The 21,847-nt window shown below is 51.3% G+C and overlaps 2 protein-coding genes across 5 annotated transcripts in view; both read right to left on the reverse strand.

The window, feature by feature from the left end:
• Positions 1–230: 230 nt before the first annotated feature.
• On the reverse strand, positions 231–2,245 carry PLA2G1B (phospholipase A2 group IB). The gene is made up of 4 exons (XM_056355340.1): positions 2,155–2,245; positions 1,920–2,079; positions 1,057–1,184; positions 231–423 (listed from the first exon to the last, which is right to left on the reverse strand). The coding sequence occupies exons 1-4, from the start codon at positions 2,186–2,188 to the stop codon at positions 302–304; spliced, it is 444 nt and encodes a 147-aa protein (XP_056211315.1). The 5' UTR covers positions 2,189–2,245; the 3' UTR covers positions 231–301.
• Positions 2,246–4,550: 2,305 nt separating this feature from the next.
• MSI1 (musashi RNA binding protein 1) overlaps positions 4,551–21,847 on the reverse strand; it is a 31,592-nt gene continuing 14,295 nt past the window's right edge. For 3 of the 4 annotated variants that reach the window (XM_056343891.1, XM_056343910.1, XM_056343919.1), the window contains 9 exons: positions 17,511–17,559; positions 15,419–15,501; positions 14,682–14,799; positions 13,001–13,081; positions 11,657–11,713; positions 8,640–8,708; positions 8,360–8,514; positions 7,798–7,863; positions 4,551–6,833 (listed from right to left, as the gene is read on the reverse strand). In XM_056343891.1, the coding sequence (XP_056199866.1) occupies positions 7,822–7,863; positions 8,360–8,514; positions 8,640–8,708; positions 11,657–11,713; positions 13,001–13,081; positions 14,682–14,799; positions 15,419–15,501; positions 17,511–17,559 (654 nt within the window). In that variant the 3' untranslated portion in view covers positions 4,551–6,833; positions 7,798–7,821. The remainder of the gene's footprint in view (positions 6,834–7,797; positions 7,864–8,359; positions 8,515–8,639; positions 8,709–11,656; positions 11,714–13,000; positions 13,082–14,681; positions 14,800–15,418; positions 15,502–17,510; positions 17,560–21,847) is intronic. The other variant, XM_056343900.1, reaches the window with a different exon arrangement.

Below are 21,847 nucleotides of genomic sequence, written 5' to 3' on the forward strand. Positions count from 1 at the left end.
CTCCCCCCCACGACGCGCGCCCGACTGACTGCCGTCCCCTCAGCAGGGAGCCCGCCCGCCATTTCCCCCCGGCGACGCCCCGCTGCCGTCCCCTCAGCGCGGAGATCGCCCGCTGTTACCCCCACGGCAGCGGCCGCCCGCCGTTCCCTCAGCGCGGAGCAGTCCCCTGAGCGCGGAGCCCACCCGCCGTCCCCTCAGCGCGGCGCAAGGAGCAGGCGGGAGCCGGGAGGTCGTTGCAAGGCGTGTATTAGTGACAGGCCGCCGCTGGTCCATTGCCGCCCTGAGGGGCAATGGAGGAGGACTAGTTGCAGTATTTCTTGGTGTCCAGCCGGCTGTGCTGGGGATTGTAGGGTGCCTTGGCGAAGCACATGGCAGCAGTGCGGTCGCAGTTGCAGACGAACATTGCGCACTCGCTGTTCTTGCCTGGAGGAGAGAGCAGCAGTGGTCAGACTCCGCAGCTCCATCACCAGGCATTGCAGTGATGCAGGCAGGCATGTGTGGTGCCAGGGCATAGCCATTTCACTACTGCCATCGTTTTCAGGGTGTATGTGCTTCTCCCTGCTAACCCTCTGGTCCCAAAGCCGTGTGCTCTGGCCCAGCCACCTCGCTCCTTCCTTCCTTCCCTGCAGTTCTGTTTGCCAGCCTATCTGCTATTTACCTCCATTCCAGAGCCCTATAGAAGCTCCACCGTTACGTTACAGATGTCTGCCAGAAGCTGTGTAATGCTTCCTAGTTGGCATGCTGATCTCTTAAATACTGCCATTAAAGTTTGGACTCCCAGGAAAGTACCAAAGGGGCTCGGTCCCCTGAAGAGGGGACAGGCTTCCCTATGTATTGCAATACCATGTATCTTCATAAACTTTAAATTGTCTGCTATATGGTGAATATTCACTCCAGTGACTGTGTGAGGTGCCCCGTTTCTAACAGCCACCCTCCCTGGCAGTGACTTGCACTGCACTTTCCTGCCACAGATGCATGGAGTGTAACACGGCCCTGTTCCTTCAGAACAGACACTCGAGTAACATTTGAAGCGGAGTGATGTGGAAGTGGACGTACTGCTACACGTAATATTTCCATCGGTGCAGCTGTAATGGTACAGCTTTGTGTAGGGGTTATCCCAGAGGAATTTGCATGACTTCAGTTTCTTTGCCTCCGAGTAGCAGTGATCATGTGCTTGACAGCACCTGAGAAACAAGGAGGAAAAGGTCAGAAAGTACCAGAAATGCAAACTTGGCTGACCTGTAAGACACATCAATACACTAGTATTGCTTTGACAAGGCACTGAACAACAACAAAAAAAGATACACAGTGATAAGAGGTCAGGCATGAAGGACCTCAAAGGGACACAGTTCTGCCAGCTAATCGTCCAGGGGTGTCTGGTACATGTGTAGTTACTGGAGCATCTTCACAGTTGTCTATTAGGCACAGGGAAAGCAAAAGCCAGCATTTACCCTATGTGCCCTGTCAGTGCCCGGTAATGGATGAGCTAACAGCTGACACAATTCACCGTGTCTTTGCTATCAGACCTGTGTGATCTCTGAACTGCCCAAGCCACTTAGCATTTTGCAGCTCAGCCCTGCACATGCTGATAGGTGTGTGCTGGGCAGTGTGTGCAGAGCTACGTCCTGGCTGCTGGCAAGGCACTGCTGCAAAAAAAAAGAATGCTGGAATTAGTGCAGTGTAGCTACCACAGAAGAGAAAACAGTTGTTTGGATTATATTTTATTTTACTAATGAGGAATCAAGGTGTGATACTACACATCCTTTCTTCCTTGGATCAGTCTTTGAGAAAAAGCTTCATTCACAGCAGCCAGAGAGTTTTGTGACCATTTATAGGCAGGGCCAGCTGAGGAAGCTGGTATGCAGGACCATGAAAGCACAAGCAAGGAAAGAGTTTTGTAAAAGCACAGTTTTATAAACCTGTCAAGCTCATCCACTGGAGTCCCGCTGCCTCCCAAGCCGCAGTAGCAGCCGTAGTCAGCAAATTCCAGCACAGGATGGCTGTCCGGCATGGCGCATTTGATCATGCTGCGAAGCTCCCACACTGCCCGAGGTGAGAGAGCAGCGCTGGCTGCACCCACTGAGGAGAGACACAAAGGTTAGTCTTAGGCATGGTGTTACCAGTCGGGGCGGAGGGTGGTTGCCACCTACACACCAGACAGCAGGAAAAGCAGAGCCAGGGACTTCATTCTCGGAGGACTTGACAGACACTGGCGCTAAAGAAAACACAGGGCTCTTTATATGACAAGCTCACCTTGACATGGGTATGAGATAAACAACCCAGTATTTATGTTACTAAATGCAGACTTCTTCCATCAGAGCCTGTGGGCAGCAGTTTGTGACACGACAGGTTGAAGGCCATTGGAGTTAAATCTATGAAAGTCAGGGAGGCAAATATTTGCTCTCTAGATTTTTCCTGTTAAATTCTTTTAATGTTACTGTTAGAAGTCAGCCTGAAAGATCTGGACATCTTTAAGGGCTCTCTACAGAAAAATAATAGCAGTGTGATAGTTATGTTGGAAATTGCTGGCATCAGTATCCTACTGATACTGGTATCCTCTTTGAATGGTATCCCACTTATAATTAATCCTGTATCTCTCCATGGATTCTGCTGGCCTAATTCTGAGAATAAGGTACAGGTTGTCCACTCACCCAAAATTTGGCTTGAGCTGAACTGAAAAAAATTCAAGCTGTTTTTCACTTTGAAACCATAGAGAAGGTGGCAAGAAACAGGAGCCAAGCAACCTGGAAAGCCTCTGTATCTGGCTGAAACAAGCAGTAGTATCTTCTTTTACATGACCTTAAGGGAGTTACACTGGAAATGAATGGGGCTTACAAGTTTCAACACACACAGCAGGTTTCAGTAGCTTGGAGACAGCAGTTTGTCTTTCTCCAGCACCAACACAGAACACAGTTAGGCTCTTTGGTTCTTTATGCCAAGGCATGAGGCAAGCTGAGAACCTTGAAAGATCAAAAAATGGGTAAGAAAAAGCTTCCTGGAGTCAGACAGGGATAAGTCAAAAATACTGTACTCATATTTAGACCCCAGAAGCTCTAACATTCTCATGGCTACAGGTTTGGCATTTTTACACACTCAGACATCCTGGACAGCTCACTTGATAATCCGTCTGCATTTTTTTTTCTAAAGCACCAAACAAGCCTTCAGTGTTTAAGAGCATAGCAAGAGGCAAAGCCCATCTTGTTGCAACAGCCTAATATACCAGAGTGCTTATTCAGGAAACTTCGGGTTCACCACACTTCAGTAAGTTCAAATGCATGTTTCTGTAAGGGGTGATGAGGACATCTTCCCACACACAGGGTTTGAAACTATACCAGGGTGCCCATAGCATCCATAGGATGTTGACTATCCATAGGTTGTGTAGTTAAAGTTAGACATGCTGTTGAACAACCAGAACCATTCTGACTTTTTTTAATCTGTCACAAGCTCTGATTCTCTGGGATTCCCCACTCATAGGTTACCTAAAGCCAAAGAGAGATGCCAAGTTACAGGTTCAAGATTTTTGTGTCCTAATAGAACATTGAACAAACATTAAAGGCTGATGTAAAGGACAGTCTGTACCACAGTTAGTTTCCAAAAAAGAATTTTGCCCACAGATCAATCTGCTGACTTTCACTTCAATATCTATTTAAGTGTTCTTTTACTTTTTCCATTGCTACTTTGGCTACCTTTACTCTTTTTAAATTATTGTTTCTCTGTTCTCTTACATTTGAACCTTAAGACTCTGTGGTTCTTTTTTCCTCACTTCTTAATGTCTGATTTATTATTGATGTTGCCAAGAAACCTTCCAATGAACTGGCTTTTTTAAGTCACAAATCACAAATACTGTCATATCTTGGATTTCATACATTTTAATTCGACAAGGGGGTCACCAAGTGCGGGAAAGTGAGCATGTGAGCATTACAAGACAGCCTCATGAGAAAAATCCCAGCAGGGTAAAGATTTTTCCACCAGTGCTATTTTTGGTTTCCCCCAACCTGTGCTGCATACAAAACAGCTGGTCCTTAGTATGCTTGTGAGGACATCTGAACTTACACCTGGTTCCTAAACTTACAGGATTGAGCCTTAAATTATTTTTAGGAGTTGTTTGTAATTAAGACAAATAATTAGGCACAGGGTTCCACACTGTTAGAATTAATCTTTCTCTTGTAGTGTTGTCTGTTAAGGACTTTTCCTCCCTTCCCATCTCTACATTTTACTTTCTTAGACCTAACCTCCTTGGTCCACCGTAGTCATTGAATATGGAGCACCTGAGTCCAACATGTAAGCACCACACGATCTCCTCCTCTCCTGAACCTACAAATATCTATACAAAACCTCTGTAATGTACAGAAGAGACATAATCTCTCCTAAAACCAGATCTGCCTCACATTATAAACTGGGCTTCTGCCAAAGTCTGGGAGCAGAACACGGAGTCAGAGCCCTGCCTGGGGCTTTTATCCTAATGGCAGGATGCAACTCCTGCCAGGTCTCAGTTCACCTGAAATCTCTTCCATGTGAACATCTCCCACCCCCAAATGATGACAGAGAAGGACAGTTTTCAAATAATTTATTAGGAATTTAAAACTGAAATCTGGAAAAGGGGTTACAGGTGTGGAGAGAACAAACATTGGAGTGTAATAACTTACTGGCTTAAAAACACAGCTTTATTTCTTTTAAAAAAAATGCCCACCCTGAAACCGGAGCCCCAGCCTCCAGGCAGTGGCAGCACTGGCCAGAGAGTGAATCACAGCTCAGCAGCAGCACAGCTGGCCTTGGATGTCTGGAGGGGGCACGGAAGCAGTTCAGCGCATATACCAAGAGGGAGGAAAGCGCTGTCCGCAGACCCAAATTTGAAGTATATAGAATAAAAATAAACCCAATAAAATGCAGCTCTTCTTTAATTAGGAAATATTTAAAAAAACAGACATACAGACTCTTGTCTCAGTAACAAAAATTATTGCTTTGTGTTTTCAGTACTGATCTGTTAAGTACCCTCTTACCTAGACAGAACTCTCCAAACGCATCGCCCAGGTCAGGACAAGCTCCGGCAGACGGGGGAGAGATGGAAGAGAAAAAGGGCCCTGTGGGTACTGTGGCCCTCCCAGTCCTTTTCTAAACACCCCTCTCCCTTACAGGGGCTCAGTTTGGGGGAAGAGAGGGAATGATTTTTAAAACTTAAGATGAAGCTGTTATTTCCCTGGGAAAAGAGTTTGGCTGCATCTTAATAAAAGGCTTAATCACCCCCCTTAACAAGGTCTTTGGTTCACTGAAATCCAGACCCAAACCTGCCCCGTGTACTCCTGCTGGAGGCCTCCCCTGGCCGAATGCTTGTTAGCAGGGGCCTGGACCGCACCAGGAGAAGCCCCGGCAGGTTCTGGAGAAGGGACCAGATACCCCACACACAGGTCAACGGACAAATTCCCACAGTCTTCAGAACACAGAGTAAAGCAAACGGGAAGCTGCAATTCTATAATTCATATAATCCCTGAGAAGCCCTTAACCCGCCCCCAAATCACCACCCTAATGCTTTTCTCCCCCATTAATGACTCCCCAACCCAGCGCCCTGCCCTTCAGAAAATGACCACCCAAATTTCCCCCTGGCCCTGGCCGACACCCCTTCCAATACCCTCACCTCCGGAGGAGGATCCCCTTTCCCAGGAAATCTTGACGCAAGCAATAGTGTTTGGAGAGTGAATTCCTTTCAAAGTAACCAAGACAAGCAATGGCGGTAAAGCCCTTTACCTAAAGCCAAACCAGAGGCTGGCACTACGGAGCCCAGTGATGGGAGTCTGTACATCGAGCAACTGGAAGCAGCTTTAACCCGCTCAGCAAAACAGCCGATGGCCGGTACATTTCACCCCCGCCCCCCCACCCCCTTTCATCTCATCAGAGGTCTTAAAATCTTACAGTAAAAGGTGTACAAAAAAAGAACGGAGTCCTGTCAGGATTCTGCTGGAGAGTATTGCTCACGCTGCGGCACCAAGTCCAGGACCTGGAGCTGCTCCTTGGAGCCAGGCTGCAGGTGGCAGCCAGGTTCAGCTCGCGATATTTACATATTATACAGGAGGAAAAAGAAAACCCCACGTAAAACTAAACCTAGAAAAAAAAATCTTTCAGCTGTAAGGATAGTGTTTTTCACTTAGCAAAATATACATTTGTTTTGTTCCATAGCGATGTCCAACGTTTTCGGATCCTTGGAGTTTCACACTTTTCAAAGCCTCACATTTACAAAACAGAAACAATTAAAAACAGTTTCTTTAAAAAAAATAGAAATACATCAGTTCCTCTCAGCCTTTGCTCTTTCTGTGTCTCTTTCTTCCCTTCAGAACTGCATTCTTGTTACATACCGTGCTTTAAAAACACTGACGACAACAACAGAGTTGAAAATATTCAAAACAGTTTCAAAGCCAAATAAAAATACTCCTCAATAAAAACTACCTAACACAATCACAAAGCCAATTCATAAAATATGTCTACTAGCTCGGGAAAGAGCAAACAACAAAAAGAAGGGGTAGCCCCAAAAAAAGATAAAAAAATAAAATAAAAAAATAAAACTAACAGCTAATAAAATAAATAAAAGAAGAATCGGTGGGCTGGGGGCAGGGAGGGGGGAAAGCGTAAACCGTCGGTGGTTAGTAAGAAAGCGAGATGATCTCCTCGGGTTCAGTCCAGTGTGGTCTGGTCAAAGGGAGGGATCAGGGCAGGGCGGCAGGAGCCTGGCAGCCAGCCGGCAGTGTGCAGTTTGATTCAAGAAAAAGGTAACCTTGGCTCATCCCCCGAGGCTCACCAGATCCTCCAGCCGCTCGCTGTCCTCGGTTAGGTCACTGGGGAATCTGTGGGACACAGCAAGGGAGGGAAGGGACAGGATCTAGAACAACCAACAGCTTTTCTCTTGGGATTTTCTTCCAGTGTGATCTGATAGAAATACCTGATACCCAAACCTGCCCCAACGCAAACTTGCTCTGCATCTTGCTGCACAGTGACTGAGCGTAGCAGAGATGCTTCCATCTTTCATGGCAATGTGCAGGCCTGGGAAACAAGGCCCCACATGTCATGCAGCCTGCCTGCCTGCCTGGAGCTGTGGCACTCCTGGGCCCCGGGAGGCCTGTGGTGAAGCGGGGTCCAGCCGTTTCTCCAGCACTCAGCTTGGTGGAACCCTGCCAGGCTGCCATGGGCTCCTGTCTGGACGCTGTTCACTGCACATTTTTGCCTTCCTTTTTGAAAACTGAGGAGTTTTTAATTTTCATTTTAAGCCAGCTAATTTCAGCCACGTTTGCAAAGTAAACGGAGACCATTCACCAGTTCCCTCTCAGGCCCATCCGAGGAACAGAAACAAAATTGACCAGACTCAGATTTTCCTTCTGCCCTCCTTCCAGGAGGAAGAGGAAAAACCTCACTCCCCAGAGACAGTGGTCTCAGCAGCAGTGAGAACAACCAGCTGCATGGAGGAGGCTTCCCCAGCCACACAGGTAAGCCAAGCTTGTCTCTCAGGACCACCACTAGGTTATGATTCCGGCCAGCCCTTCAGAACTTTTCTCTTTCTGTCAGTGCTTCTATAACCTCTCTGAGTCCAGACACTAAGTGACCTCTCCACAGCACTCCCAGCCTGGGGAGTGTAAGGTAGGAACCAACCTGCCATGCCTCTGGCCCAGGCCAGCCACAGGACTCCTCCCACAGGCTGGGTCAGGCCAGCAAGCCTCACAGCACCATCCACAGCTCCTGCCATGAGCCTAAGCACAGAGGCCAGCTGAGAACTTCACTCCTCTCATTACCCATGCCTATTCAAAGCTCTCTTACCTCCTGCCTCCTTGGTCCCCAGCTTCAGTGATACCCATTGGTAAAAGCTGTTGCAATCAAGGGACCCTGCAAAGAAAGAGTTAAAACCCCACTCTTAAACAAAAGAAAAGCAAAGAAGAATTACTACCGCAACAATTTCAGTCATGGCCCAGATGCTAGGAAAGCCAGTTTCAGTTGGAGGCACCAGGACTAAACAGCACACCACCCTGCAGGACCCTGCAACAGGGCCAAGATGGGCTCTTGGAAAGTCTGGGCCAGATCAGGGAAAAGTCTGGAGATCAGGACCTCGTGTAGTGGTCAGGGAGAGCCAGTGGAGACCAGGGAGGTGGACTCCAAGCGAACTGTTGCATTCTGCACCAGCCATCTGTGGTCTGGGGCTCAGCAGTGGCATGGCAAATGCTGCAGCGGGTGGTATTTCTTAACCAGAAAGCAGGCTGTGGGCTGAGAGGGTGTCACCTGCTGCTGCTCACCTCCATCACCACATGGAGATGCAGTCCCTTCCCCTGGCCATAACACTCTCCACCTTCCTGCCCCTGCACAGAACCTGACAGGGAACACTCACCCCTAGGCTGTGGCCAAAGCCGGTGCTCGGGGCTGGACTAGCAGCACTGATGTAACTGCTGACCCCTGAGTCCTGGTTAGCAGCTCCGTAAAGCTCTGCCATCGGCCCGGGGCTGGTGGTGCCCAGAAATCCACCGGTGCGACTGGGAGTGGAACCTACAGGAGGCAGTAAAACTACATAGTGAAGATCCCAAAAATGCAACCCCGTCCCACCCCCCTCCCGAAGCCCCTCGCAAACCTCTGTGACAGGACACCGCGCTGAGGAGGAAAGTGGCAGTTACCTGTCCCTCGCACCACAGCCGCCGCAGCCGCTGCTGCCGCCATTGGTCCATACGCAGTGAGAGGGATTGCTGGAAAAGAAGGAACAGGCATCTCAGGGGCACTGTGGCTACACGGGAAACTCCTCAACAGGAGCTTTCATTTCCCGCTGCAAAATGCCAGGCCCACAGAGACTTATCAGCTTAGTGCATCACACAGGACATCAAAGGGTGACAATAGGGAAGTGCACAGCCCTGCATTTATTAGTATCCTTTTGCACAGCAAATGTCCGGGGAAACTCACTAGCCATGCTCTGCTAAACCCACCCACTGGAGCAGCTGAGGGCACTATGTGGAAGAGCTGAACCAGAAGTGGGCAATTTCAGATGTATCGTGTCGCTACTTAGCTTGCAAGATGCAGTTAATCTGAAGCTACAGATCCAGATTTTGGCTGTAAATGTGAAGAAACACAGCAGCTCAGGGACAGCAGCTGTCAGCTCAGAATCCCAAGGCTCAGCCCCTCCTCTCTGTCCCTTGGTATTACTCTTGAATAACAGTTTAATAGCCTCTTTCTCCCTGTTCCTCTATTCTGCCTGAGACACGCCACTCTCCCCACTCTGAGCTGTGCTTCTGAACTGCTCAAACCCTTGCTGTTCCTGTAGAAGAGCAGGAAACATACACCTAGGGAGCAGGAACTAGAAATGGCTTAATTAAAACAGTAAGTCTTAATTCATATGTAGCAGTTCTAATTCCCAACTCTACTGCCACAGGCATCCAGCCCTCGGGGCAGGAGGCATCTAGCCAGTATGTTTCTCTTTGCCCTTAAAATGACTGGGTCAGCATTTCATGCTTGAATGTGAAATTCACTGTGATTCTGTTTAGAGCACCATAAAAAGAGGTCAGAACAAATCAATCGCGTTAAGGCTGAAACCCAGACTAGCTTATGAGGGAATATTTAGTAGCAGGCACCAGCCTGTTTCAAGCCAACGTCATACGAGGCTTATATCTAGGTTAGCCGCTCATTACAGGCCCTGGGCCAACATGAGCATGTTGCTGCTTTGCATCACCCCCAAAGATGCTGTTCCAGGGAGGAAAAGCTGCTGGCAGCCTCCCTCCTGCCCCATCATTGCTTTAAGTCCCTAATACACAGCTGAATGAATGCGGTTTTACTCAGAAAGGAGGCCAGGTCTTCTCAAAAAGACTCCAGCTCTTTTTCCAGGAAAAACCCTTCTGGCCTTTGCAGTCTATCAACTGAGACACCAGGTTTGTGTTGTGATGATAAAGCACCTGCGTGTTAGCTCCCTGCATGCTGGAGCAATCATCCCTGCTTGTGCCATCCCCTCATCTCAGTTCCACTTGCCAAGCCCATAAAGCGCAGCCCATTTACACGCATGCATCCACTTGAAGGCACAAGGGCCCTCGAGCCCTGCACAGCTCGCTGGGCCTTTGTAGGAACGAAGGGGGCCCTGCCCTTCGTGGGACCAACTCCAGCCTATACATGAGAATCGCAGCTCTTGGCCTAGCCAAGAGGCTGCACAGTGACTGTTTAACAGTAGGTAAGCGTAACGGCAAGGGAAGAATGCCACGATCCCCAGCTGGTACTTCAGTGAGACACTCAGGACTGTAAGCTAACATGGCACCCAGCCAGGACAGCAGCATTAATAACTTCTTGTTGTACAGAGCCCTGGTGCACCCCAGCCACCGGTGACAGCCAGGCCTTGGGTGCTTCACTTCTGCTAGGAAAAGGCACAGTGCAGCTGGGGGTGGACCTTGGAGGGAAAAGCACTTTTGCCAAGTCACCAACGTTCCTCTACAAATTTTATGGGTTTCGCTGAAAAACACACGTGTAAACAGCTGGACCTGCATCTCTTTTGCCTGGCAACCAGAAAGCTCAGAGACAGGGGTCAAGTGCTTATGCAGTTGCATACATGGTATTAGGGAAGGGTTTTATTACAAGGGAGCTAGGATTTAGTCTCCCCCTACCTCCCTCTGGGAAATTTGTTCATTGGTGGCTGCCAATCTCAGCATCCTCAGGAATGGAGACTCCCTAAGGATGAAACAGTTCTGTGCCACAGAAACTCCCTTTCAAGCCTGTTCATACCACTAATTCCAGGAGAGCTTCCCAGGAAGCTTTTCTACACCCCCATTGCAGAGAGGTTCAAATCTGAAACAGGTGTGGGCAAGGAAGCGCTGGGGAGGAAGAACACCACAGAAATGAGATGGCACACAGGGAGCGGGGTGCTACACAAATCTGCTTTTCTACAACAGAAACCAGAGACAGGACAGAACTGGGGAAAACAGGGCCATGAAAGGGAGAGCAGACAGAAGGAGCATCACCTAGACAGAACAGACTGTGCACAACCCAGGGGCTGAAGATCCAGAGGGTATTCGCACCATGAGGACACTGAGCCAGAACTAGTCTCTGGAGAATAGTCCTCTGTCCCCATTTCATTCCACAGTTCCCTATAAAACTGTAGGACTTTGTAGAGTCCCACCACGCTCGCTTCTGCCTGGGAAGCCCACGTGGGAGTAGCTGGGGAGCTGCTACCACCCAGAGCAAGTAATGCATTCCCTGTAGCCCCTCCTGCACAGGGAAATGGGATTAGAGCAACCAGGAGTGCCCCCACACCCTCTCCCTCCTCCCAGCACTCCAAATCTCATCTTTGCAGCAGCTCAGGTTAAGGTCATTTATAGACCTTTGAGAAGTCACCCTGCTCTCTGCAGTTTTCCATCTCTGGTTTACACCCAGCCTGGAGCGAAGAGCTAAAAATGAGGCAAACAGCAGGAAACGCCATCTAAGGATTACATGCCTTCATTTTGTATGACCTGCATTGCCCTTCTCAGAGGCAATACACATGGCTCTGATTGCCTCTCCATCTTTCCAGCCCCAGCTTTGGATGGAGCTCGTACAGATGGAAGAGGAAATAAGAAACATTTCCAGTCTAACTGCACCAGGCTTTGGAGCAGCGACATCACTGGAACAGCCCAAAGCCCCCTTCTCCCCTTCCAGCTTGTGAGTTTAGGAAATGAGTGGGACTGACCTGTGAGCTCAGGGAGGACGGGGGCACTCGGGAGAGGGGTCCGCTCTACACGGAACTCTAAAAACGAAATGCAAGACAGCTTAGGAACTCATCAAACACCCCGAGGGAGACCCCGCAGAGACACAGCAGCCGGGGTCTCCTGGGGGAGCAGCCTGCAACCAGACTGCAAGCAAGCCAGTGTCTTCTTTAATTTGTAACTGGTGCTGAAAGGTGCTGGACTCCTGCCCTGGAGACTGAAAGGATCCATTTATCCTTAGAATTAATCTGGCCAAAGCAGGGCAAGTGCAAGCTTCATTGTGCAGCCTCAGGTCTTCCCTGGAGCACTGCTCTGCCACCCATTCAATCTGACCTCTGGGCTGCAATGCCAGTGGGTGCTCAGTATGTGCCACATTCATCTGGGCACAGGTTTACAATGAGGCACTTGAAGCCACTACAACTGAGACCCATAAACTGAATTCACGGAGAGCTTCCAGACAGCTAGGAGGCAACAGCAACTTTCAGCCATCTTCAGCCTGGGCTCTCCTCAGGCAAAGAGGAAACTTCCCACTCCCAGCCCCTAACATCGAGACCTCTTTATAAACCATCACACTGAGGGATGGAGTAAGGAAGGGATGCTCGAAGTTGCCACTTCTCTAGAAAATAGCAAGACAAGTCTTTTCCCTGAGTGTGCTCTGCCTTGTTCCCCTACCTCGCAGACAACAGGAGGGAGAAGAGGCCCCAGAGAACTCTGAGCAGCTGCAGCACAGCAGGTTCCAGCCATTGATCACAGAATCCACGTTCTGAGCACATGGCAGGGTTTGGAGTTTGAAACCACCCAGTTTGCAGGGGATCTGCAGCCCACTGCTCCAGCAGATGCTTTCTGGGGGCTCTGAGTGGTCCAGACGCTGTTCAGAACACAACTGTAGCACTGCAGGCACCTACATTTCAGGTGCCTAGGAGCTCCCCAGCCCATGGAAAGCCATGTTTTAAAATTCTGTGCTATTTTCAGAGCAGTGGCAACTCTGGTAAAGAAAGACAGACACACACAAAGGCAGCGAGACAGGCAGAGCTGCAGGGGCCCTTCTGTGTCACAGCAGCAGCCCTAGGGAGGAGGCTAACCTAAAGGGCATCAGAGCAGCCTTGGGCTTTTCCTGCCACTGGAGTGTGAGGATAATCCTAATGAAGGACAGGCTGTTCCCACCTATTCCAGGGCTTCTTCCCCTCCCCCTTCCACATCCGTCTCCAATTTAAAGAAAGACCAAACAGGGGAAAGGGTGGAAGGGGCAGATCCTGGGTCATGGATCATGCCAGGGACTCCCGTCACCTAAAGAGAGACCAAAAAACCGAGCAGGGAGCACCACTCACCAGGGAACTGGTAAGTGTAGCCAGGTGCAATGCCAGTGTAACTTCGACTCGCATAGGTGGCAGCTTGGAAGCCTGGATAACCTGGGGGAAGAGAAAAGGGCTCTGTTACTGCAAGCTCACAGGGTCCATGTCCTCAATGCCTGGCTGCTCACAAGCAGTGTAAGCATTAGTGTTAGAAAGCACAAATAGGGCTAAGAGCAGAAACCCCAGGAAATTGCTGCGCAGAATGCACAATGCACATGAGTCTGCAGAAGAGTTTTAGCAGGCCTATTTAATTTTTTTCCTCGCTCCAAACATGTAACAACATGGAGATTTCCTTCTCAGAAATTCACAGCTCTGCAGACTAAGGCTTTCTGATGCATCAGCTGGATTTACAAATAGGAGGAGATCAGGGAGGTAGGGGCATTTGAATGGCTGAATAGCTCTGAGTCACTTTTGCACTAGAATGCTGGCAAATGCAGGCAGAGCACTTCTTTCTGGTGCCAGGCAGGAAGCTGTTCCCCGGAAGCTGACCACCTATACAGAACAAGCCTGTGAGAATGCAGGGCATTGACTCAGAGATGAATATTTGATTTGAGATCTTCCACGACACGAGTACATGGATTTCCCAGTGACTCAGCTTGAGCCTTGCTGCTTTAAAATTCAGATGGCTTAGAAAAGGCAAAACCTAAAACCACAGGCTGGAGACTTACTTTCCTTCAGTAAGTCAAGTGAAAGCACTGGGGGAAAAAATGCCCTTTTTGGGGTTTTGTTCAGTGACTAACTGCTACTTGACAGGCTTAGCAAGGAGAGCCAGGCTAAGTACACCCTGCGCGGCAACACCAGCAATGACCCTAAGCAAACAGTGTGCTCTTGGGTCAGCTCAAGCCTAGCTAGAATGAATGTGGGGAGGAAGAGAAACTAGGAACAGCACCCATGCTGGAAGGATCATGCTTGACTCAGATCCAAGCACAAGGGTTTGCGGACCTGGAAGAGGAGGCTACAAAGGCCTTCCTTCTTTTTTTAATCTTTTATCTGAACACATTTGCCTTAGAATCATTGATAGGCATGAAACCCAGCCTGCTTGTCACCAATTTCTCCTTACAAGACAGTCCCATAGTAAGTGTATAGTTTTCCTTGAAGTATCAGATACTTGCTGTCCCTGAGAGGGAGGGAACAAAGTGAGACAAAGCTTAACCAGAACTTTTAAGGCCATTTTTGCAGTCTTTAAATGGCAGAGAGGATATTCATACAGACCACTGTCAAGTGGAAGCCCAGGGGGCTCTTCAATAAAGCCTGTAGAAGTGTGGGAGGAAGATGCCCAGGCACAGATGAGTCCACACTCAGTTCAGCTACGTAGTTACAACCTATTCCATGAGAGGCATTAAAGAATTACAGTCTATCGGCTCTGGCGCTGCAGGACCATTAACAGAGTCGCAGAGGGCCAGAGCTGCCCAGCACACGGCTACGCCTGGGCAGCTCCGGCCGCTGCTGCGCAGCAGTGACAAGTTTGCAGTTTTTCCAGGTGCCACCAGAGGGCAAGTTGTGATCGCAAACAGGTCCCGATGCCCCCCCAGTGTCCCCGGCCTTGCATCAGGGAGAGCTGCCCTTGGCCGCCCCGCCGGCTCTTGGAATAAAGCCCCTAAGCTGCTGCTGCCTGGCAGGACCGGGAGCTGGGGAGGAGATCTGTCCTTGGCCTTACCCAGCATGCCGATCCCGAGCATGAAGGCATCCATCCCGTAAGGCATGACTCGGGACCGCCCTCGTGCTGAGCCCGTTGGGGACATCACCTCCTTCGGCTGAGCTTTTTTACACTCCACCTGCCACAAGAAAATAAGGATCAGACTCGGCCGCCACGGGCACAGGGCACTGCCACAGAGCACAGGCAGCACCCAGGCTGGCTGCCTGCTGTGACGGCACTCCCCAGCCCCAGCCACTGCTGGCAGCCCATTCCACCGTCCTTCACTAGCATTCCTGCCTCTGGCCTGCACACTGCCAGCCTTCCCTCTTGCTCTGCCACCACCACAGGCAATGGGGAGCTCAAACACTGCTTTTCTCCTCCTGGTGCTGCCCTTGACGCTCTGCCTGGCCCTGCACCAGGGCCTCAAAGCCTAAATTTGCTCATTTCTCAATGAAGGTAAAACCGGACCCCTTGCAGGCCACCAAGAGGTTTCATGTAACTTCAAAACCTCCAGGTACTGCACAATCCCTCATTACAGTTAGCTCTTCTCCTTGAAGAATTGTGCTAGTTCACCTCCATACTGTGAGGTTCTTTCCCAGACTGGCTGCTGTGATTTTAGGGAAAAGACTCAATCCAGTTCCCCATTTCAGTGAAAATGTGTTGGGAGCCAAGTGCCTCACACCACACCCCTGTGCCACTGCCCCGCTCTATCCCAAACCTCTGTCCCTTCGCCCCCAGGTTCTGACCCAGACACTCACCATTTTGTTGTTGATCTCATGAAAATGGATTTCACACACTTTTTCCACAATGTCTTCACTTTCAAATGTGACAAACCCAAACCCTGAAGAAAAGGCAAAATTCCTTGATCAGGTCAGAGCTCTGCACAGTTTGCACCCACTACCCACATCCTTTTATTGGCAGAAAGAAGGATGGTACAATCAGCCCTTTCTGAAACAGCTGCCACTCATCTTCCCTCTGCAGCAAATCCTGCTTTTACGCACAAAACCAGGACTGTCCCCTTATAGATTCATTCCCCTTTCCTCCTCATCCTGTACTTCCCACCTTCTCTGAACCCAACTGCTCACAAAACTAAGTTTGGGTGTTTTTTTAAACTTTGCTATTTGCAAGGCAAACCACATGGCTGATAATGCTTGGGAGGATCCCGGCAGACGCTCACACAAAGAGTCGGCGGAGAAATGAACAGCTGCTTGCCAGGACATCACCATCCTCACTAAATGCACCCCACCAGCAGTAACACCCTGCACATTTCCTCAGCAGTCACTGGTCACAAAGCCTTGTATAAGCAACCAAGTATCAGCAATGCAGTTGTACAGAGCAAGACAGATACACACAAGCAAAGTGATTTGCCAAGTTTCACCAAACTAAGGTTAGTAACTGGGGTAAGACAGGATAGCATGTTCCTGGCCCCTGGCCCACGCTCACACCTCCTTTCCCTCACCAACTCCTTTGCTGACAGTTTCAGCAAAGACTCGGGTGGGCAGACTAAACTCTCAGCTGACTGCAGCCATTTCTGGAAAACTGAGGCAGGTGGGAGGATGTCTTTAAGCTTGCCTTACAAGCAAGCTGGGATTAAGCAGAGCTTTCCGTTTTCCAGAACTGGCCAGTTCCATGGTGCTTTAAAATTAACTTTTAAAAACAGATGGGCACCTGTTGCCCAGAACCCCACTTTTTCTACATATTGCCAGAAAAGTCTCTTCATAAACTCCTCCATCTGTCTATGCCCAGGTAGTTCCACATCATTCACCTCAACGCCAATGAGCAGAGGAGCTTGGGAATTCAAGAGCAAAACCCTGATGCTGAAACCAGTCCTGAGCCCCATCAGACCCGCACCAGGCCTGCTGTACCCTAGGCAGAGCCCCTTACTGCCAACACAGTGGCTGGCTGCTCTCCCTGCTCCTTCCGAAATGCCCAACAACAATTTTAACTGTACTACCGACTGGGAGGCACACATGGAGGAACAAGGGTTAACACTTTTTCCCTTTTAAGATGAAACTGGAACAACATCCAAGGCCAGGCAATCAGAGTAGATTTAATGGCTTTAGAAAAAAGCAAAAACCTGAAGGGCACACAGTGCAGCAAGAGCAGAAGGGAGCATTCCCTTGCTGATCCGAGGGCAGAAGTGCTTGGAAGTGCTTCAAACAACACACAGGCATGAGACTGGCCCAGCACAGGGCTGTCACTGGCCCTGATTGGGAAGATGCTGAAGCTGAGTTTGCAGGTTAAGTTGTTGCCAACAAATCTCCGAGTTGGTGCAACGCTAGTGTCGCGCCCTGCCACGCCACCGGGTAGGCAGTGTGAAGACTCACCAGGAAAGTGAGAGGCAGGGGCACCCATGGGTGGGCTGGGTCTGGATCGCGCAAATATTACAGCCTTGCTCTCATCCTGTAACCAGACTCCACTAGCAAGACTCGGGAAAGAAAAGGTGACCTGGGAGCACAAGCAGGCTCTGGGCCGAGGAAGGGGCGAGAAGCAGCACTCTTCAGGCTCTCGTGTCAGCTTTCCTGGAGCTCAGATTACTCGGGACAAGGTAAGACACACACTGCGGGCTGGAGCCACAGAGGTAAGCGGGCAGGGGAGGGGGCCATCTCCTCTCACATATCTGCAACTCGGCCAGTTTACAGCACAGGAAACGCACTGGACAAAAGCTCTCTGTGCTGCGGCAGGACACTGGTAAAGGATGCATATGCAAAAGAATGGGGCGACTGGAGGCAAGATAAAGAGCAGCTGCGACCCGCATCCCCTGCTGCTGGGATACTAACCCCTCCCTAGGCAGGGCATGAGGCAAACCCTCCACAGTTCCCTCTCCTATAGCCAGAAGATCACTCTCACCTCGGTGTCGGTTGGTCGTCTTGTCAAACATCAGCATTGCATCGTCCACCTGCAAAGAGAAGAGCTCCGATCAGATTATTGCTGTTGCCATGAGCATCCTCTGACGCATTTCTGCAGAGGCCTCCCCAAAGCCGAGGGGATCAAGATAAGACCTCCTATCTCCAAGGAGGAAACAGGGTGCACGCGCACGGACACAGACACGCATCACCCACCACACCAGGCACTACCCCAAACCACAACCAGCATGGTTTCCCCACCAGCCCGGGGCTGGTGCAGCCAAGCTAAGCCCCCTCGGCCCAGCCCCTGGCAGCAAGCGACCCTGATTGTTTGCCTGTGGCTCCAGCCGGGGGGCAAGGAGCAAGGAAGGCATTGTTCCCAAATCCCGGCCTCAAAGGAGAGGAGAATTAAAGGGGGGGAAGAGAAGCAAAGCTGTAGAAGAGGGGCCTCCCAGCGACAGGGGAAGCGGAGGCCTCAGACAACAGAGCCTGCCTGGGAAAGCTGGGAAGCGCCCCCGCCCCCACCCCAGAGGAGCCTTTCCTCTAAGTGAGGTTTCCCACTGCTGGAGGCTGTAATTAGAGCAAATTTACTGCAAGGCCTGAGCAGGGCTGCCTTCCCGGGGGGGAGGGGCGGCTGGATCCCATCCCCCAGCCGGCCTGGGGCTGCTCTCCTCCCCGGCGAGCTCATCACCGCCTGGTGCCACTTTTCCCCCCATCTTCCCGCTGGGTCTTGCCTTGCAGAGGCGCATCTGCACTGCTACACATGTCAGGCCGAGCAGGGTTAAAAAATACACTTCAATCCCCTCCGTGTAAGCCCCAGTGTAAACCTGTCCCACTGACCCATCCCTCCTCTCTAATACCACTGCCTTAATCCGATTATGAAACTGGACGTGCAAGAAGTGCTCAGGGGAGGCGGGAGCAGTCTCTGGCCAGCAGCTGCCCCGGCCTTCCTCCTCCGCCTCCATGCAAGACAGCTGCCCCCCAGCAGTGAGCCCTACACGCCCCCAACTCCACAGGGCTCCAACGTCCCTTGCCTCGTCCCTGGAAAGCATCTGCATTGCTGCCTTCTCCAGAACAGCTTACCGCTGAGGGCAAGCGCTGTCCATACCCTGGTGCAGGCAGCCACTGGCTTTGCTTGTGGAGAGCCCACAGCCCCAGTCAGGGAAGGGAGAGGGCTCCTAGCCTCAGCCCCCCAGGACAACACGGCACAGCTGGCTCCACCTCAGTGCCACGAGGATGGAAGGAGCCCTTGCTAATGCTTCCACTGCCATCAAGAGCAATCATCTTTGATGCCCTCAGGCTTGTCCAACACGTCCACCCCTCAAAGATCTAGCTGAAAACAGACAGCCTGGCTCCTGGTCATCTTGCACTTCTCCCGTTCCGGCTCAGCCTCCCTCAGCCAAGTCGACAAACACCTGAAAATCATGCCAGGCATCTAGCTGGAGCCATGGGGAACATAAGACTTCACACAGACCTGAAGCAACTCCTCAGCAGCTTCCCAAGACACAGCCAGGGAGCTGGGGGCTGATGGCAGCTCATCATGCTGCCATTCCCTATTGACACTCGCTCCCGTCTCTGCACCATTTCCCTTCACGGTGCCAGCACAACTGTGATGTGCTGAGGGGAAAATTGACATGGCTCAAAAATATTTCAAGAGGGTTTACTGTCTGGTTTGGTTCATTTTTTTAAGCTAGATCCTCCATCCAGTTCACAAAAAGGCTGGGCACATAGCTGTCCTCCTTCCCAGTAAACACTGGGAGAAAGCTGTGTCAACCGCACTCTGTGGCAGTGCCACTCCTGAAGACTTCAACTCAGGTAGCAGGAGCTCACAAACCCACCACGATGAGATGGGCATGAGAAAGAAAAACCCAGCAGGAACAAGCACAACCCAGCTGCTGAGTTACTCTATCTGACCTGACGCAGCAACAAGCTCTTCTTTGCAGAGCCTGGAAAGTGGAAGCAGCTGCAAGTGGCAGAGCCCAGCACTCATCCACACACAAAACCACCTCACAGCAACATCCCAGGCAATGGCTGGGCACTCCTGCAGTGCTCAAGCACTCAGAGCCAGGAGATGTGCAACCTCTTCATCCCAAACCATGCTCCAGGCACCGAGAGCTGCAGCCTTCCTCCATCTCAGCTTTTCTCTAAGTTTCTGGTGGTTCTTTGTGATCAGTACCCCACAACATACTCATCTTGCAAAAACGTATTTACAGTAACATGCATATGCTATTTGAAAGCTGTTTCCTGCCATGAACTGAATCTAACAGACAGATAGCTAAGTGCATATATACATAATATGTGAAATAGTCTCACTCCACTCAGCTCTAGGGCCTCAACTGTGTATGGCTACAGCTGGTGGGTTTTATTGCCAACAAAACCTACACATGAGCATCTTCTTGTCTTCTTCCAAGGCAACAGGTGAGATGAGCTGGGTGCTCTCAGGCAGCACTCAGCCAGTGCTGTGAGGTGAAGCAGGGCCCTGCAGGCCGCAGGGGTGCAGAGGTGGTGCTGGAGCCATGTGAAGGCCAGCGGGGCAGGCTGCAGGGGACCAGGAGAAAGGCCTCACCTGTGTCCACAGGGAACGGCCATTCCCAGCACCCTGCCTGAGGAGTCTGGCCTCACCAGACACCACGCAGCTCTCACCACCACCCCTGCAGCTAGGTGAGGGGCTGGGCCTGGCTGCCTCAGCTCGCAGGGCTCCCTGCAGCCCGGCAGCACCGGCCACCCGGGCTGACCCCCACACGAAGCGCTGCAGGGATGGAGGTACCATGGCCGGCTCCTACCAAAGCCCAGCCCCGGGCCGGGACAAACCGGGCCTGCACCGGCTCCATAGCCGCAGTCAGGTGTGAGTGGCAGCCCCCGGCGGGCAGCTATTGTGGCGGCGAACCGACACCCCCCGCCGCCGCGCCGGGCCCTTCCCGGCTGGGCCGCGCCGGGCCCCAACAAAGGCGGCCGCCGGCGGGGCCGTCGCCACGGCAACGCGGCCGCCAATAGCAGCTGCCGCCCGGATTAGCGCCGTGCACAAAGCCGCCCCGCTGCGCCCGGCCCGCGCCCGCCCCGCCAGCGGCGGCGCCCTCACACGCACCGCGGCCCGCCGTGGTCTGAGGGAGGGCGCGAGCCGGGGCCCGCCACCGCCGCACGCAAGGGGTCGGCACCGCCAGGAGCGAGGTCTCACAGCGAGACCCCTCCTGCACCGGCAGTGCCCCCCTCTGCTTCTGGCGGGACAGAGTTGCCGCCATCTTCCCGCGCCCCCCTGAGGGAGGCAGCGGGCATGGGCAGGGGAGCGCTGTGAGGGGGAGCGCTGTGAGGGGACGCGGGGCCAGCGGGGTGGGTGTCAGGGTCGGGGGAGCAGGGATGTTTGGGAACGGGGTTAAGAAGGGGGTCTGGGTTCTCCAGCAGCACAGCAATGGAGGTACCATCTCCCACCAGACCCCGGTGGCTGGCAGAGACAAAACAGGCAAGCTACCTGAGAACTGGATGTAAAACTGTGTGGAAAACAGCACTTCAAAGAGTTTCAGAAGCACCCCTAAAGTTCATCTTTAACAGGGTGTGGAAATAATCCATGATCAACTGTACTTTTAACACTGGCTTTTTCTCTGGGTGAATTGTTTTTCCCTCCATTCCCCCCGCCGCCGCCCCCCCCAAATAATTTGCTTCAATTCTTCAAACAGTCAAAGAAGCAGATCACTTTACTAGAAAACTGTTTAGCTAGCGGCAAAGGCACACTCTCTCTCAGGGAACAATTTAACTTGCTGGTCTAAGCTTCAGTTATCCAACATCTGAGGTTAGAAGTTAGAAGTTCAAGGTTTGTTAATTTTGAGGGATGATGTCTCTCCCTATGTTTAGCCATGAGGGTCAAAAACCATCAAGGAAAAATGATGGGGTCCCACAAGCAGTGGCTTTTGCTCTCTAGGTGTATCCTTCCCAAGGAACCCTACCACAGGAGACTGGCTGTTTTGGGGCAGGTACCGCACCCCTGAGTCTTAAACCCAAGCTGTCCAACATCACCTCCTCGCAATTCTGTCTCCCGTGGCTCTCTCTAGCTTTGGAAAACCAAATGGCAGTGGAGGAAAGATAAAGGCTTTGGCTCAGTGGAGGTAACACGTTCAGAAAGTGAGAAAAGATTTGCCCCTGGGGAGGAAGCTCTTCTAATCCTCCATGGATTTGCCACTGCTGAGACCTGCTGCATGACCTACAAGCAGCACCTTCATGAGAGGAGGAGGCAGGCCCTTCTCAAACCAGCACCTGGTTTTGATGAGAGCAGTGTGGTGGCGACAGGAAGGAAAAGTTGACAGTCACAGGTTTTAGAGAGAGACTCCACCAAAGCAACCCTCAGCCTAG

Source organism: Falco biarmicus, chromosome 1 (genome assembly GCF_023638135.1).
Source record: "Falco biarmicus isolate bFalBia1 chromosome 1, bFalBia1.pri, whole genome shotgun sequence".
In the NCBI taxonomy this organism is placed as follows: domain Eukaryota; kingdom Metazoa; phylum Chordata; class Aves; order Falconiformes; family Falconidae; genus Falco; species Falco biarmicus.

Excerpts from the sequence above, each read along its gene's own strand:
- PLA2G1B (XM_056355340.1), bottom strand. The coding sequence starts at position 2,188 with ATGAAGTCCCTGGCTCTGCTTTTCCTGCTGTCTG. Across the intron at positions 2,080-2,154 it reads TCTGCTTTTCCTGCTGTCTG|TGGGTGCAGCCAGCGCTGCT; the intron begins GTGTGTAGGTGG and ends GTCTCTCCTCAG. Across the intron at positions 424-1,056 it reads TGGAAATATTACGTGTAGCA|GCAAGAACAGCGAGTGCGCA; the intron begins GTACGTCCACTT and ends TCTCTCCTCCAG.